The 18,781-nt window shown below is 41.4% G+C and overlaps 1 protein-coding gene across 5 annotated transcripts in view; it reads right to left on the bottom strand.

Moving 5' to 3' along the window:
* LOC308274983 (protocadherin gamma-C4) overlaps nt 1-18,781 on the bottom strand; it is a gene marked incomplete at both ends in the record, with an annotated part of 798,148 nt that overhangs the window by 182,756 nt on the left and 596,611 nt on the right. Inside the window, one exon of one of the 5 annotated variants that reach the window (XM_080712984.1) lies at nt 7,129-9,546. The exons of 3 other annotated variants lie outside the window; for them this stretch is intronic. In XM_080712984.1, coding sequence (XP_080569110.1) covers nt 7,129-9,546 — 2,418 coding nt within the window. Of the gene's footprint in view, nt 1-749; nt 3,174-7,128; nt 9,547-18,781 lie in introns of those variants that run through there. One more of the 5 variants, XM_080713001.1, reaches the window with a different exon arrangement.

Below are 18,781 nucleotides of genomic sequence, written 5' to 3'. Positions count from 1 at the left end.
GGTGAGACTGGGGGTATATCAGTGGTAGAATGAATGCATTGAATTGCCAAAGCCCAAGATTTGATCCCTAATACCAAGATGATACAAAATAAAATTAATTGTGAAAGAACTATTATGATTATATCAACCACTATTGGGTAAACCACAGGATTCATCTCTCACCAGAGTTACCCAAGGACACAGTAGAGGGAACAGCCACCCTTTTCCTTTCCTTCCCCTTCTCCTCCTCCTCCCTCCTCCTCCTCCTCCTCCTCCTTCTCCTCCTCCTCCCTCCTCCTCCTCCTCCTCCCTCCTCCTCCTCCTCCTCCTCCTTCTCCTCCTCCTCTTTCTTCTCCACCTTTTCCTCCTCCCCTCCCCCCCTCCTCCTTCTCTCTCTCTCTCTTCACTAGGGATTGAACCTAGAGCTTGGGGCATGCTAGCCAAACACTATATCAGTGGACTACACCTCCAGATCTTATAGCCATAAAGAATACTTTAGTGATCTGGAAATTCTAATAATGACAATAAGAGCTTCCTCCAGGACATGGCACATACTACTGTCACTCATAATGTCATGGACAGAACTAGTTTCCTAGGCATACACGTCCATAACCAGGTCAGGAAATGCAACCCTCCCATAGGCTCAGAAAGAGAAAGGTACAGATGTTTAGACAATGGAACTAATGACTCAAATAAATGTGTTGAAGTTTTATAATAACCATGCTGATATAATCATTCCTCATAATATTCAAAGAAAGAAATAGACTTACTGCAAGTAGCTTGGGGTCTCCTTTAGTTTCAAGTAAGTCTTGAGATACCAGGAGAGGCTCACTTTTCTCACAGCTCTCCTGGCTAATGAGCGTGTCGGCATAGTTGGGCTGGGGGAAGATCAAGTGGCTCCTCCTTGAGTCTGCAGTGAGGGAGACCTCATGGGAATAGGTCTGCAGGAAAGCCTGCACCCTGTCCACACCCACAAAGTGAGAGGTGGGTATGCCTGCTAACCCACTACTTGTAGTTCCAAGCAAACGATTTGTGTGCCAGCGGCGCAGCCTGAGTGCCAGAAGCACAATGACAAAAGCCAGGAAGACACAGGACACTGTGGCCACCGCCACGACCAGGTAGAGTGTGAGGTCTGAATCCTCAGGATCAGAGGATGTCTTGATGCTGCTCAAGTCAGCCAGGATGTCAGGTATGCTGTTGGCCACTGCTATGGTAAGTGTGACAGTAGCTGAGAGACGAGGCTGGCCATGGTCCTGAACAGATATTACAAGGTTCTGCTTGAGCACATCTCTGTCCAGCAGGGCCCTTGCCGTGCGCACCTCCCCTGTGTGCAGCCCCACTGAGAAGAGCCCTGGCTCACTGGCCTTGAGCAGGCGGTAGGACAGCCAGGCATTCTGGCCTGAGTCCCTGTCCACCGCGACCACCTTGGTCACCAGGTATCCTGGCTCTGCGGAGCGGGGAGCCAGCTCCACACCCGTGGAACCATCAGTGGGGACAGTGGGGTACAGGATCTCAGGTGTGTTGTCATTCTGGTCCAGCACGAACAGGTTCAGTGACACATTGCTGCTGAGTGGAGGGTCCCCACTGTCCTTGGCTGTCACCAGTAGCTGCAGATCTCTAAATTCCTCATAGTCAAAGGAGTGCAGTGCATACAGAACACCCGTGTTAGAGTTAATGGTGATATAGGAAGACAGTGGTGATCCTTGAAGGGTATCCTCAGTCAATGAATAAGTGATGCGGGCATTGTTGTCGCTGTCTGGGTCCTGGGCGGTTACAGCAAAGATGGAAGCTCCTTTAGGGTTGTTTTCTGAAATGTAGGCAGAGTAGGAAGCTTGAGTGAAGGTAGGTGGGTTGTCGTTGATATCTGCCACCTGCAGAGTGATGTGAGTTTCTGTAGACAGTGGTGGGCTTCCTCCATCGGTGGCTCTCAGAGTGATGTTATATTCGGATACCAGCTCATGATCCAGAGATCGAGCTGTCACTAAGCGGTAATATTGGCCTATTGATTTTTCTAAATGGAATGGCAGATTTCCCAGGACAAAAACTGTGACTTGCCCATTCTGCCCTGAATCTCGGTCATGCACATTGATAAGAGCAATTTCTCTTCCTGATGCAGCTTCTTCTGGGACTGAGCCTGTGAGGGAAGTGATTGTAACTTCTGGGGCATTGTCATTAACATCCAGAACTGTGACTAGAATCTTGGTTTTTGAGAGAAGACCTGGTCCATCTTGTGCTTCAATTTTAATTTCATAGAACATAGCATCCTCATAATCTAGACTTTCTAATAATGATATGTCTCCAGTCACTGAGTTGAGATTAAAAACCTGGGCTATTTTGCCAGGCATTTTATCCAGAGCATAGGACACTTGAGCATTGAAGCCCTCATCAGGGTCAGTGGCATTCACTGTAACAAGCCAAGTACCCACAGGTACATTCTCCAGGACACTTACGTGGTACTCAGGCTGAGTGAACACTGGTGGGTTGTCGTTTGCATCCAAAACTACCACGTGGATGCACAAGTTGCCAGAGTGGATAGGGTCACCCCCATCAGAGGCAACGAGGTCCAGCTGGTGAACTTCCTTTTTCTCCCGGTCCAGGGCCCGCTCCAGCACCAACTCTGGGTACTTGGTCCCATCAGAGGCACTAGTCACAGCCAGAGAGAAATAATCATTGGGGCTGAGCTTGTAGTTCTGCAAAGAATTCGTGCCCACATCTGGGTCAAATGCAGTTTTAAGTGGAAATCGGGTACCAGGAGCTGTTAGTTCACCAATTTTTATTTCCAATTTCTCTGTTAGGAAATTAGGAGCATTATCATTAATATCTTTAATTTCTACTTCTACTTCAAAAATTTTCAACTTGTCCTCAACCAAAATATTGAATTTTACCATACACTGGGCGCTCTGAGCGCAGAGCTCCTCCCGGTCTATTCTGTCCCCGGTGACCAAGCTGCCGCTTCGCGGGTTCAGAGAGAAAAGCTGCGTCCTACCTCGGGAGACGATGCGCACTCTGCGCTCCAACAGTTCCCGCGGCTCCAGCCCCAGGTCCTTGGCGATGTTGCCCACGAAGGAGCCTTTCTCCAGTTCTTCGGGCACCGAGTAGCGGATCTGTGTGGATCCCGTCTCACACAGCGTCCCCAGGAGCACGCACAGAAGAGCCAGTCCTCTGCCATTTCGAAATCGCAGGCAATTGGTCATTTCCTTTCTGGTGAATTGCTTTCTCTGAATTCTGTCCTAGTTTCCCACGATGGACTCCAATCTTATTTCTTCAAGGAATTAAGTCTCCCATGGAATTAATTCATAGGCCACAGAGCTGGTTGATTTGTGGAATAAGCTTGACAGCAGCCCAAATCTTCTCAGTCTGATTTTCCGATTCTTTGCGTTTTGGGAGTCAGGAAGTGGTGGACTAGCTCTCTGGAGCTGCATTTTTCTTCTTGAGTGGTCAACAGCGACACCAAGAGGCCTAACCGTTTACTGCGCACTCCTAGACAAACCCAAGTTAATATTTTTGTTTCCCAACATCTTTAAAGCCTTTATGTCAGAGGTAATGGGGCTGCTGTTGTTTTCATATAGTTGAATTGATATGTATTTAGAGGGTGTAAGTTGAAGTTATCTTCTTCGGAAAGTTATGAACTAACCTTAGGCTCCACCAGTGCTGTTTAAAACATGGTGTCATTAATGCTTTCAATTATTCAACCATATTCATAGATTATATTTCTTGAAGTTTGTCAACAACCTGACATCTTAGTTTCAACATTTGTTATTTAAACAATTTATTAGACAAACACATAATTTGGAGTGATCCAATATATTTATCTCGGGATTTAAAGTAAACAATATGGATAGACCACTTGTATCAAAGAATTTGAGGCTGTAAAATCAAATAGGACATTACAATAACTACCATGGTGAGAGAAGTCAAGAGGCTTGGGGGAGTCTCCAACTTGGCTTTGGAGGTTAGCAAATGCCTTCCCAGGAAACACGAGAGGAGTGGACTAGGGAAAAGGCCTAGATGTCAGAGAATAGTATGGTAATGTATAGGGTGAGAGAGAAAGCACAGACCTTCAGGGTACTGAGAGAACTTCATTTTGCTTATGTCTAGAGTGTAAAGATGCTTTTAAAAACATCACAACTGAAACTAATACAGAGAAACTTTTGTGTTATGTTTTAGAATCCCCTTTTAATGTTTCCTTTTCAAAAACAGGAGACATATATGTGCATCACATGCCTATCCATTAGACATTTTTTTTTGTGGTACTGGAGATGGAACCCAGGGGCATTCTACCTTTAAGCTACACCTCCAGCCCTCTTTTTATTTTTTAATTTGAAACAGGATCTCATTGAGTTGCAAAGGGCCTCATTAAGTAGCTGAGGCTGTCTGTGAACCTCAATCCTTCTTTCTCAGCCTCCCAAATGCTGGGATTACAAGCATGTGCAACCTCACCTGGTTAGACATTTATTCTTATGCGGTTACTACTTACAAAAAAGAAAGTGTGTGTTTTTGTGGTATTAGGTATTGAACTCAGGACCTCACATAGGCTAGGCAAGCACTCTACTACTGAACCAAATCCACACCCTTTTTATTAGTTTATTTTTTTGTTTTAAGCCTGAGTCTCATTCAGCGGAATCTTGAACTTTTGATTTTCCTGCTTCAGCTTCCCGAGTGGCTGAGATTCTAGGTGTGCACAACCATGGCTGGAATCATGTGTTTAATTTCCCTCTGTTCATATTTTATTATTTACATACTGGTCTACAGTGTGTTCCAGTTTTACATCATAAAGTATTGTGTAATATTAATAAGACAATGAAATATACTTTCTCAGACACATTTCCCCTTATCAGATGCTCTTAAATAAGGAACCACAGCACTTGGAGATATGTGATACTATTAAATACAAGGCTCAATCGGTGCATAAATACTTCCAAATCAAGACAAAATAATACTAGTGTATGTGTATATATATATATATATATATATATATATATATGTTAGTGTTCATTGTCCTCTGATATCAAATATATGACCCATATACTGGAAGCTGTTGCTGTGAGAGGGTCTGGGTTTGAGTGAGGAATTTGGATCTTTTCAGCAGCATCAATGAGTAGAAAACTTTAAGATGAGAGATATATAAGGAGGATAATTTAGGTGAAATGTGTTAAGTGGTCTCTGAAACCCCTCTATCTTTTATTTAAGCAAAGCCATATATATATAATTTGTGGTACTGGGGGTGGAACCCAGAGGCTTTCTACCTCCGGACTATACTCCCAGACCTATTTTATACTTTATTTGGAAGCAGGGTCTCACTAAGTTGCTGAAAGCCTCACTAAGTAGCTGAGCTGGCTTCGAACCTGTGCGATCATCCTGTCTCAGCCTCCCAAGCGCAGGGATTACAAATGTGTGCCACCACGCCTGGCTCAGAAAGCCATATTTATAATATAAACTATTTTCTTTTTTTCCCTTTTTTTGGGTGGTACTGGGGTTCCTGGAAGCCTTTCTACCTCCGGGCTACACTCCCAGACCTATTTTATATTTTTGAAACAGGGTCTCTTATGCCAGCGCGGCTGGATTTGAACCTGCATGATCCTCCTGTCTCTGCCTCCCAAGGGCGGGGATTACAAGCGTGCACCACCATGCCCAGCAATATAAACTCTTTTAAAGATAAAAAGGCAATATGGTTTCAAGATATGAGGAAAATATAGTGACAGCAAAGAGATACTTCTTTACTATTATTTACCAGTTTATTATGGAGTAAGCGATAAGTCATTTCTATAAAGAAAACATAGCTACTTTAGAAACTAATATGATTTATACTAAGCAGAGATACCATGATTCTCCTTCCTGAAACACTGGACTGAGGATATATCTCAGTGGTAGTGCAAATGCTAAGCAGGCCATAGGCTCAATCCCCCCATCATCAAAAATGACTTCCATTTTATATTTATTTATTTATTTATTTATTTATTTATTTATTTATTGGTGGTACCGGGGTTCCTGGAAGCCCTTCTACCTCCGGGCTACAGTCCCAGACCTATTTTTACATTTTTATTTGGAAACAGGGTCTCCTAAGCCAGCGTGCGTGGCTTTGAATCTGCACAATCCTCCTGTCTCTGCCTCCCAAGTGCAGGGATTACAAGCGTGCGCCACCATGCCTGGAAATGACTTCCATTTTAATAGAGAATATGCAAATTAAGAAAAATAACTTCACTGCCAAACTAAAGAAAAATGTTAAGATCAAGTAATAAAGAACTAATAAACCAAATAAGGGGTTTCCCCTTCAAACCCAGGTGGTGGTGGCACACACCTGTAATCCTAGTAATTGGGAGGCTGAGACAGGAGGATCACAGTTTCAAGGACAGCTTCAGCAAGCAGCGAGACTCTCACCAACCTAGCAAGACCCTGTTTCAAAATAAAATAAAATAGGGCTGGGAGTGTAGCTCAGAGGTAGAATGCCCCTGGGTTCAATCCCAAGTACCACAAACAAACAAACAACCCCCCACCCCAGATTCAAATACAAAAGTCTCACATTTTACAGGAGGAAGGACCTTGATCCAACAGAGAATCAACTTTTATATTTTTAAGAAAGAAAGAATGGTTGGTGTGGACAGGTGAGATGACTTGCCCATGGGAAGAAAAGTAGGAGAAACCAGATTTCCCAGTTCCTAAGGCAGTGCTTTTTTTTGGTACTGGGGATGGAACTCAGGGGCATTCTACTTCCAAGCTATACCTTCAGCTCCAATTTTTTATTCTTTATTTTGAAACAGGATCTCACTGAGTCACAAGGGCCTCACTAAGTAGCTGAGGCTGTCGGCGAACCACAATCCTCCTGTCTCAGCCTCCCAAATGCTGGGATTACAAGTGTGCACCATCACGCCCGGCTATGTGCTCTTTTGATATCAAAGCATCACCATCACCTATCAGCTCAACTCCTGACTTTCACTGATTCCACAATGATTCTGGCTTCTATTCCCTCTCACAGCCTGTGAAAACTCAAAATTACCTGGAAGTATTTCACCAGAACTCATTAACTGAAAGTTGAACACATTCTCAAGAAAACATAGGAAATAAAAATAGTAACAGTGGAGGCAACTTAGTAAATAAGTAAATTTATTTTAGCAAAACAACTAATAAGCATATTGTGAAAAGATAGTTTACCTGAGGTGTTTTTTCTCCTTTATTGTCCAGTAGAGATTGAGGTTCTGATAGAAAATCCTTTTTCTCACAGCTCTCCTGGCTGATGAGTGTGTCTGCGTAGTTGGGTTGGGGGAAGATCAGGTGGCTCTTTCGAGAGTCTGCAGTGAGTGAGACCTCGTGGGAATAGGTCTGCAGGAAAGCTCGCACCCCATCCACGCCCATAAAATGCGAGGTGGGCACACCTGCCAACCGGTCTCCAGCTGCCTGAAGCAGGCGCAAGGAGTGCCAGCGCCGCAGCCTGAGCACCAGCAACACAATGACAAAGGCCAGGAAGACACAGGAGACAGCAGCCACCGCCACCACCAGGTAAAGTGTGAGGTCTGAATCATCAGCATCAGGGGGGCTGATGCTGCTCAGATCAGCCAGGACATCAGGGATGCTGTCAGCTATGGCCACAGTGAGTGTGACGGTGGCTGAGAGAGGCGGCTGGCCATGGTCCTGCACAGACACCACAAGGCTCTGCTTGAGCGCATCTCTGTCCAGCAGGGCCCTTGCCGTGCGCACCTCCCCTGTGTGCAGCCCCACTGAGAAGAGCCCTGGCTCACTGGCCTTGAGCAGGCGGTAGGACAGCCAGGCATTCTGGCCCGAGTCTTTGTCCACTGCCACCACCTTGGTCACCAGGTATCCTGGCTCTGCAGAGCGGGGAGCCAGCTCCACACCAGTGGAGCCATCCATGGGGACAGTGGGGTACAGGATCTCAGGCACATTGTCATTCTGGTCCAGCACAGACAGGCTCAAGGATACATTGCTACTGAGTGGAGGGTTACCACTGTCCTGTGCTATCACCCACAGCTGCAGGGCTTGGAACTGCTCATAATCAAAGGATCTCAAAGCGTAGAGGACTCCAGTGTCAGAGTTGATAGAGATGTAAGAGGACAGGGGCTCTCCTTGAAGGGTGTCTTCTGCCAAAGAGTAAGTTACATGAGCATTGCCATCACTGTCCAGGTCATTGGCCAACACTGAAAAGATGGAGGCGCCCCTGGGGTTGTTTTCAGGTATGTAGGCAGAGTAGGACTTGCTGGAGAAGACAGGAGAATTGTCGTTGATGTCTGCCACCTGCAGCAAAACATGAGCATCTGTGGACAGAGAAGGGTTCCCTCCATCTTTGGCTGTTAGAGTGATGTTGTAAAAGGAAATCTGTTCCCTGTCAAGGGCTCTGGTTGTAATGAGTCGATGGTAATTGTCCACTGACCTTTCTAACTTGAAGGGAAGTTTCTCTGGAAGTGAACATGTGATAAAAGCATTCTGCCCAGAGTCTCTATCATGTACATTGAAAAGTGCAATTATGGTTCCTGGAGGAGAGTCTTCAGGAATTGAGCTCGTCACAGAGGTCATGTAAAATTCTGGGGCATTATCATTCACATCCAGAACTGTCACAATAGCCTTCGTTTTGGTCAGAAGGCCCGGACCATCCTGAGCTTCAATATCAATTTCATGGAATTTAGCATCCTCATAGTCTAGACTTTTTATGAGTGTTATATCTCCAGATGTCGACTTAAGCTCAAATATCTTTGAGGTTTCTCTGGGGTTTTTTTCTAGAAAATATGTCACTTGGGCATTGTATCCCTCATCGGGGTCAGTGGCGGTCACCGTGAGTATCCGGGTGCCGAAGGGCGTATCCTCGGGAACACTTACGCGGTACTCTGGCTGTGTAAACACCGGAGCGTTATCGTTCGCGTCCAGGACCTTGACGCGGATGCTGCAGGTGCCAGACCGGACCGGGTCGCCGCGGTCAGAAGCAACGAGAAGGAGCTGGTGAACCGCCTCTTCCTCGCGGTCCAGAGCGCGCTCCAGCACCAGCTCCGGGTACATGTTCCCATCAGCTCCGCTTCGCACGTCCAGGGAAAAGTGCTCATTTGAGTTGAGTTGGTACTTCTGTAGGCTGTTCTCCCCTACATCCGCATCATGCGCACTCTTAAGAGGAATGCGGAATCCCGGTGTATTCGTTTCACTGACTTTTAGCTCCAGTTCCTCTACGCCAAAGCGAGGGGCATTATCGTTAATATCTGTAATTTCCACCTCTACCGAATAAACAGTCATTTTATCTTCCAGTAGTATGTTAAAGTTCACCAGGCACCGCGCGCTCTGGGCGCAGAGCTCCTCGCGGTCTATCCGGTCCGCGGTGACCAAGCTGCCGCTTCGCGGGTTCAAAGCAAAGAGCTGCGCCCTACCTCTGGAGACGATGCGGACGCCGCGCTGCGCCAGTGCCAGGGGCTCCCAGCCCAAGTCCTTGGCAATGCTGCCCACGAAGGAGCCTTTGTCAATCTCCTCCGGCACAGAATAGCGAATCTGCCCAGCTCCGGCCTCCCACAGGTCGGCCACCAGAAGGCAGAGCAGGACCAGCCTTCTGCAGTGTAGGGACTTTTGCAGAGCCGCCATTTCTCTTCTGCCACGGTGTTTTCTCAGTCCACTTCCAGCATCCAGCGAGGGGTTTCACACTTTATTCCCCAAGGTCTGAGACGACCAGCATTCACTGGAGCCCGGTCACTGTGGAGAGAATTCCTAAGTTTGCGGACCCAATGCCGCCCTTTGGGTTGTAGCAGCCGATGGGTGGATTGGTTGCCTCGCTGGCTTTTATTCCTTAGGTGGTCAACAGCGACACTCAGAGGCCTAGCTAGTTTCTGCACCCGCGCAGGCAAACCCAAGTTATTTCTGACTGATGTTCACCTGTGACTAAAGTTGTTTAAAGAATCTTACAATTCAAAGACTGAAGGCAAGAATCTTTATCTTAGGACTAATAAAAATAGGGTAAACTGTGACCTTTTATCACAGTTACGATGGAAATATTATTGAATACTCAAAGAATTATTCAATGCCGCCCGTGCCCTTTTCCCAAACATCTTCCACCTTGTTCTTGTATATTCAGAAACAAAACCATCAATTTAAAAACATTAGTTACATTTTATTGTAAGTTACATACTTTGAATTTTTGTGCTTTATGGCTTAAATTTTAACTTCAAAGCTGTATTTAAATGATTAACTCATCAAACAATTAATTTGGTATATGTGCCTGACACTTTGAGGCTGGAGGTTGAAGCGATGACCCTGCTCCCAGGAAGATTGCAGGGTGGGAGAGGATATTATTATAGTGTGAAAACTGTTATTATATCAGGTGGGAAACACTGGACAATGGGGAACACATAGAAAGGGTATCCAGCTTAGATTTGGGGCTCAGGAAAGACTTTTCTAGGACACAATCGGAGCTGAATCCTAACTGGTAGAATAGGAGCAAGAAAGAGGCTGGGGGTAGTGTTCTAGACTCTCAGGACATGGTTGAAAGTAGGAGACATCGTGGAACACTATGGAAACTGGAGGTGGACATATTAGAGAAAGCTTGCTCAGGTTTTCACTCTACAAGGAATCAAGTCATTCAAGGTTGTTCGAGGTTGCTAAATCCTTTTTCTGATACTTAGAATTTTCTAAGGGTGCAAAATATAACACAGTAGGTATCCCCTTCTGTTTCACTTATATGTATTCTTGCATAATACATATATTTTAAAGTACATTTTAAAATATTTCAAATATAAAAAACTAGTATAGAAAGTAATATAACAAAAGTTTGTGTATATACCAGTTGACTTGATCAAATCTTAACACCTTGCTGTAATTAAATGAGATCCGTTTTCAGACTTTTTATTTTACATAATTTCAGACTTACAGAAAAGTTTAAAAAATAGTACAAAGAATTCCCATATGTAGTCATCCCTTGGTATCAGAATATCTGAGGGCTCCCATGGATACCAATTTCTGAGTGTGTTCAAGTCCTTTATATAAAATGGCATAGTATTTGCATATGACCCATGTTACATCCTCCCTTTTACTCTATCTCTAGATTACCTATAATACCTCTAAAATGTAAATAGTTGTTGTACTATGTTGTTTAGGGAATAATGACAAGAAAAAAATCTGTAAGTACAAATGTAACTTTTCCAAATATTTTTAATCTATAATTGGTTGAATCCATAGATGTGGAACCTGAGATACAGCTGGCCCACTGCACTCTTCAGCAATACTACACCAAATAGTAGCATTTTGGTTCCATGTTCTTCCCCCTTTCTCTCTCCTCACATGGTTCAAAGCAAGTTGCAGAAATGATTGGCTTTTACTTTCAAATACATCCCTGTATCTTAAAATCAAGTACATTTTCTTATTATCAAAATATTATAGTCAGCAAATTTGCATTGATATAGTTATATTATCTAATCTACAGATTTTAGCAAATTTTTTTGCCAATAATGTCTTTTTATAACAAAATAAAAATTTTCTTTGTAGTGTCCAATCCAGAACCAAACATTGCATTTAATCATGGCTTTTTATTGACACTTAATTTGAAGTAGTTCATTAGACTTGTACTTCATAAGTTTACACTTTTTTTTTTTGGTACTGGGAATGAACCCAGAGGCATTCTACCTACAAATTATATCCCCAGCCCGATTTTATTTTTTATTTGGAAACCGAGTCTCATTTAGGTTGATGAAAGTCTCACTACTTGCTTACACTGTCTTCGAACCTATACTCCTCCTGTGTCATCCTTTCAAGTACTGGAATTACAAGCGAGCATCCGCCATGCCCAGCTACTAAATACTGTTTCTAAATAAACATTCACTGTTGATTCTTGCCTGAAATAGTATTACTATGGTTGTTGGGGATAAAGCTTTAAAAACAAACCTATGGAAAGAGGTGCATTTTTCTGGTACCCTCCTTAAAAACAGTCCTTTCTCTCCCTCTCTAGAAGTAATCAACAACCAGAGTGTAGAGTACAGCATTCATTTATTATTCCCTGTCTATTTATTTATTTTGCAGTGCTGGGGATTAAACTCAGGGTCTTTTCATGTATTCTACCACTAAGTTACATCCCTAGCTTCCATGTTTTATTTTTAACTACATACACATTAATCCATACTTTGTGCCTATTTGAAATTTATAAAATCATAGATACCATATATAATCTGCAATATACTCATTCCTTAACAATACAGTTTTGATATTTATGTTGATTAGGCTTTGTAACTGCTGAGTAATACTCTATTGTGCAAAAATAATTGCCAAGACGTATTTACCATATATCTATATTAGGATTTTAGGTTGTTTTTTGCCAATCCTTTTTTGGCTTTCTTTCCCTCCCTTTTCCCCCCTCTCTTCTCTCTTTGTTATTGCAGCAATAGGCAATAAACTTTACTGGACATGTCTTCTCATGTATACATTCTCCTGGTCTAGGATATCAACTGGAAAATGCAATTGTCGGGTCAAATTATATGTACATTGCTTCAGTTATCTTTGCTATATAACACACTGAGCCAAAATTTAGTGTCTTAAATCAACATGTTATTGCTCAATATCCTTCCATCTGGGCTGGTATTAGATGTTTCTGTTATTTTGCTCATCTTGCTTGTGGTTCCTCACGTAGCATCATCTGGGGGCTGAGCTAAGCTGGTATGCTCAGACATCTTGGTGACTGTCTGTGTGATCTCATGGCCTCTCCTTTTCCACAGTGCTTCTTCATGTGGGTTTTGGATTTTTAAAAACATGATTTTTTACCAGCAGGGAAACTGGACTTCTATTCTCAAAAATTGTGGTAAAACAAACAAAACAAAATTGACCATTTTGACCATTTTAAAGTGTGTAGTTTTATGATGTTAAATACATTCACATTTCCTTGTTTTATAACCATTATCACCATTATCTACCTCCAGAACTTTTTCATTCTCTCTAATTTGAAACTGTAGTAAACACTAACTTCCACCTCTACCCCTAGCATCTGACAGTTATAATTCTATTTCTGTCTCTAAGAAATTAATTATTCTAGGAACCTTATATTAGAGGACTCATACAGTATTTGTATTTTTGTGACTGTATTGTTCCAGTTAGAAAACATCTTTAAGCCGGGCGTGGTGGCGCACGCTTGTAATCCCAGCATTCGGGAGGCTGAGACCGGAGGATGGCGGTTTGCGCACAGCCTGAGCTACTTAGTGAGGCCCTCTGCAACTCAGTGAGACCGGTTTCAAAATACAGACTTAAAAATAGGACAGAGGGTGTAGCTCAGAGGTAAAATGCCTCTGGGTTCCATCTCCAGACCAGCAAAAAAAATTTAATATTCTTCTGCATTTTATCAAAATTTCCTTCATTTTAAAGGCTTTTTTCTCTTCCTTTGAAAGTGATATACACACATCCAACACCTTTTGTTTATCGATCACCTGTCAATGAACACTTGAGCTATTGGGAACAATGCTGCTACAAACATAGGCGTACAGACAAGCGTCTCTACAAGTCCTTGCTTATACTTCTTTTGGATATATACCCAGAAGAAAAATGGCTGTATCATTTGGTACTTCTATGTTTATTTTTTGAGGTACCCTCATATCATTTTGCACACCACCTACATCATTTTACATTCCCACCAATAGTGCACAAAGATTTCAATTTCTTCATATCCTTGCTAATATTTGTTATTTTCTGTTTAAAAATAATAGCCATCAAAAACAGTGTGAAATGCCAAGTCAGGCATGGTGGTGCACGCTTGTAATCCCAGTATTTTCGAGGCTGAGACAGGAGGATTGTGATTCACAGCCAGCCCTAGCTACTTAGTGAGTTCTTTTGTAACTCAGTGAGACACTAGTTCAAAATAAAGAATAAAAAGTGGGGCTGGGGGTGTAGCCTGGAGGTAGAATGCCTCTGGATTTCATCCCCAGTACCACAAAAAAAGAAGAAGAAGAAGAAGAAGAAGAAGAAGAAGAAGAAGAAGAAGAAGAAGGAGGAGGAGGAGGAGGAGGAGGAGGAGGAGGAGGAGGAGGAGGAGGAGGAGGAGGAGGAGAAGGAGAAGAAATAGTGTGAAGTGTATCAAATTATGGTTTTGACTTTTATTTCCCTAATGACTAACTAGATATGAAGATATGAAGATATGACTAATCTTCATATCACCTTTGAAGAATTCTGTATTTCAAGTCCTTTGCTCATTTTAAAATCTTTTTTTATTGTTGAGTTGTAAGAGCTTTTATATATTCTGGATACAAATATTTACCTATGATCTAGAAATGGTTTCTCCCATTCCATGAGCTGACTCTACTGATACTGTACTTTGGTGCACAAAGTTTTTAATTTTGATAAAATTCAACTTAATCTATTTTTCTTTTGTTGCTTGTGCTTTTGGTGTTATATCCAAAAAAATCATTGCCAAATCCAGGCCTATGAAGGTTTGCTCCTATGTTTTTGTCTAAGAATTTTATAGTTTTAGTACCTACATTTAGGTCTTTGATCTATTTTGAGTTAATTTTTTGTATATGATGTGAGATAAGGGTCAAACTTCATTTTTTTCCATGTGGATACATAATTTTCCTGACATCATTTGTTGAAAAGATTATCCTTTCCATATTAAATGGTCTTGGCATTCTTGTGAAAAATCATTTGACTACCTAAGTAAAGGGTGATTTCTGGGCTTTCTATTCTGTTTCACTGGTCTGTATATCTGACTTTATGCCACTATCACATTGTTTGATTATTGTACCTTTTTAGTAGGTTTTGAAACCATGGAGTATGAGACCTCCAACTTAGTTTCTTTTTCAAGATTATTCTATATATGGGTTCCTTGACATTTCATATGAATTTTTTTTTGGGGGGGTACTGGGGATGGAACCCAGGGGCATTCTACCTCCAAGCTACACCTCCAGTCCTGTTTTTTTATTCTTTATTTTGAAACTGGGTCTCACTGAGTTGCAAAGGCCTCACTAAGTAGCTGAGGCTGTCCACAAACCGCGATTCTCCTGTCTCTGCCTCCCAAATGCTGGGATTACAAGAGAGTGCCACCATGCCCGGCTCATATGAATTTTAAGATGGATTTTTTCTATTTATGCAGGAAGAAACCACATCATTATAATTCTGATAAGGATGGCAGTGAATCTATAGATTGTTTTGATTAGTTCTATAGTTTTTAAATAAATACTCTTAATCAGGTTAAGAAAGTTTCCTCCAGTTCATGATTTGCTAGAAGATTTTAATCATGGGATAAATGTTCTCAAAAGTTTTATTGCCTCTATTGAAATGAACATACAGTTTTTATTTATAATTCTTTAATGTGAAATTTACATTATTAGATTTTCATACACTGAAACATCTTGCAACTGTGAAATAAATCCCAGTAGTTATAAACTATAAATATTACTTTAATAATATATAGAGAACAAGGTTTGATAATATTTCTAATTTGATTTTTAATCATTTGTAAGTGGGACTGACCATTTCTGGTCTACTTCAGTCTATTTCCATTTTTGCTCTTTCCATGTTGAACTTTTCTCATTGTTATTTTCATCATTTCTCTGAGTAAATGAATGAAATATTGGAAACAATACCAACTCATCATATTTTCTGGTAGAACTTTGTTTCTTTTTTTCTTTTTCTTTTTTATGGTACTGGGAATTAAACCCAGGGCCTAGCATATACTATGCAAAAGCTCTGCCAATTAACCACTAAGCTATAGCCCCAGTCTTTTTTTTGGTGGTACTGAGGATTGAACCTAGAGGGACTCACTCTACCTCTAAGCCACATCCCAGCCCTGCTTTTCTTGTTTTGAAACAGGCTCTCATTAAGTTTAAGGGGGCCTCACTGAGTTGCTAAGGCTGCTGGCCTTGAACCTGTGATCTTCCTGTCTCAGCCTCCCAAGTACTGGGATTACAGGCATGTGACACTGCACTCGGTTCTAGTTTGTTTTTAAGAACATTTTTTATCAACATTGTTTTGATGCTTTTAAGTCTCATTAAATAATTGCTCAATACCCCTTCTTGCAATTCTCTGAAGATTTATCCCTGTTTCTTTGTCATCATCAGCATCTGGCTTCCCTTTGTGTATTACTTCCTACTCATAATTCTTGTTTCATAGCATGTTGTTTTATTATTTCATACTCTTCCTTCTCACCTTTTCCAGGTCTTTGATTAGAATTTGGGGTTTTCTTCTACTTTTTTTTGTACTAGGGATTGAACCCAGGGGCATTCTACCTCTTTGCTATACTCTAGCCCAAAATTTTTTCTTTATTTTAAAACAGAGCCTCACTAGCTTGTAGAGGGCCACACTAAGTAGATGAGGCTGGCCACAAACCCTTGATCCTCCTGTCTCAGCCTCCCAAGTACTGGGATTACAAGCATGCACCACCATGCTTGGCTTCCTATGATTAAAGAAAAGAATCTTAGTGATGGCACCTGCCCAGCCTATAGTAGTCTCAGTATTAGACTTGACAGAATTTTCACTTTCTTCCTTCTGATTTCAATATAACATAGATTGCCTGCTTCCATTACTTTGTCTTCAAAATTCTTTTTTTTTGCAGTTCAAAACTTTATAGTTCTACTTTTGTTTCTTCCCTATTATTTTCTTTAAGTTTATACTGATATTATTATGGAGGTTTAGGGGCTTTATCTTTTGTACTGGGGATTGAACACAGGGACATTCTGTTTCTGAGCTACACCCCCCAGACATTTTTATTAAAATTTTGAACAAAGTCTCACTAAGGTACCAAGGATCTTGCTAAGTTGCTGGGTCTGTCCTTGAACCTGTGGTCCTCCTGTCTCAGCCTCCTGAATACTGGAATTACAGGAATGTGCCACCATGCCTGGACTAGGCCTTATTTCTTGAGCGGCAAGCTAAATTTATTTACTTTACTTTATTTGTTCTTATAAAATTATTGCATTTTGTCTGTAAATTTGCTCTTAAATGCTGTTTTAGCTGCATCTTACAATTTTAACATATAATATTTAATTTCCCCCCATTTTAAATAGTTTTTATTACCATTGTGATTTTTTTAAGTCTTAGAGTTACTTAGGAGCATAGATTTAATTGCTCATTTTTAATTTTTTACTGTTTTGAAGTGTTAGCTTTGTGATTTAAGGACATGTACATTATTGGTACTTTCAAATTTGTCAAGCCCTGTTTTGTAATGACTAGGTGGCAAATTGTTACAGATTCCTCAGATGCTCACGTAGAGAATGACTATTCTATATTTGCTATATATGCAACAGATGTATTAGACTGAACTTTAGACTATTTTGTTTAAATAATTCTTATTTTATGGCAGCAGGGTCTTCTTATGGAATTATGTTAAAAATTTTCCCAGCCAGACATGGTGGCACACACTTGTAATCCCAGCACTTGGGAGGCTGAGACAGGAGGATCGCATGGGTTCAAAACCAGCCTCAGCTACTTAGTGAGGCTCTCAGCAACTTAGTGAGGCCCTATTTCCAAATAAAATATAAAATAGGTCTGGTAGTGTAGCCCCGAGGTAGAAAAGCCCCTGGGTTCCACCCCCAGTACCACCAAACAATTTTTTTCCCCAGTATTATTTTCAAAACTGTACTTTAGTGATAAGAGTATATATATATATATATATATATATATATATATATATATATATATATATATGTGTGTGTGTGTGTGTGTGTGTGTGTGTGTGTGTGTATGCTCTTATATATATGAGCTCTTATGTGTATATATATATACACACATATAAATACACACACACATATATAGTGTGTGTGTGTGTGTGTGTGTGTGTGTGTGTTACTAGGGTTTGAACCCAGGGGCATTCTATCACTGAGCTACACCTCTAGATAGCCCTTTTTATCTTTTATTTTGAAACAGAATCTTGCCTCAAACCTGTGATCCTCCTGTCTTAGCCTTGCAAATACTGGGATTATAGGCATGTTCCACCACATTCATCTAAGGCTTACAATTTTATATCCTTTTGAACATCTGTTTTTATAATTATTATCAGTTCTTTTTTGTGCATATGATACTGGGGTTAAACCCAGGGGCATTCTACCTCCAAGCTACACTCCCAGCCCTATTTTAGTTTTTATTTTAAAACAGGGCCTCAATGAGTTGTCGAGGCTGGCCACAAACCTGTAATCCTCTTAGCCTCCCAAGTATTGGGATTATAGGCATGTGCCACTGAACCCAGCTGATAAGTCCATTTTTAACATTTATTGTCTTAGATACTACTTAGCTGCTATAGTAATATTCCATGATTGCTTTCTTTTTGTACACACACACACACACACACACACACACACACACACACACACACAGTTTCACTTTATTTTAAGCATGTATCTTACAAGAATATTGATTTAAAATCAATCAATTTGTAATTTCTTTTCATTATTTATTTTATTTCTTTGGTGGTACTGGAGGTGGAACCCAGGAGTTTTCTACCTCCGGGCTATACTCCCAGACCTAATCTTATATTTTTATTTGGAAACAGGGTCTCACTAAGTTGCTGAGAGCCTCATTAAGTAGCTGAGGCTGGCTTCGAACCTGTGTGATCCTCCTGTCTCAGCCCTCCCAAGCACAGGGATTACAAGCGTGTGCCACCACGACTGGCTTCTTTTAATTATTAAGCATAGTTCATTTCTATATATAACAGAAGAAAGTTTAAATTATAAGCACTAAGAAAATCCAGAAATGAAATACGTAATTAATTGAGAGTATACTCTTGGTCTCAAGCAGAAGATACAAATTACAGCAGACAATGGCAAAAATTAAAAAAGAATTCTTTTAAAAGCCATCAGAATGCCGGGCGTGGTGGCGCACGCTTGTAATCCCCGCGCTTGGGAGGCAGAGACAGGAGGATCGCGCA

This window comes from Muscardinus avellanarius (genome assembly GCF_963383645.1).
Source record: "Muscardinus avellanarius genome assembly, chromosome: 1".
NCBI lineage: Eukaryota > Metazoa > Chordata > Mammalia > Rodentia > Gliridae > Muscardinus > Muscardinus avellanarius.
The sequence above is the reverse complement of the archived record's forward strand: the minus strand, read 5'-3'. Positions and strand labels throughout refer to the sequence as shown.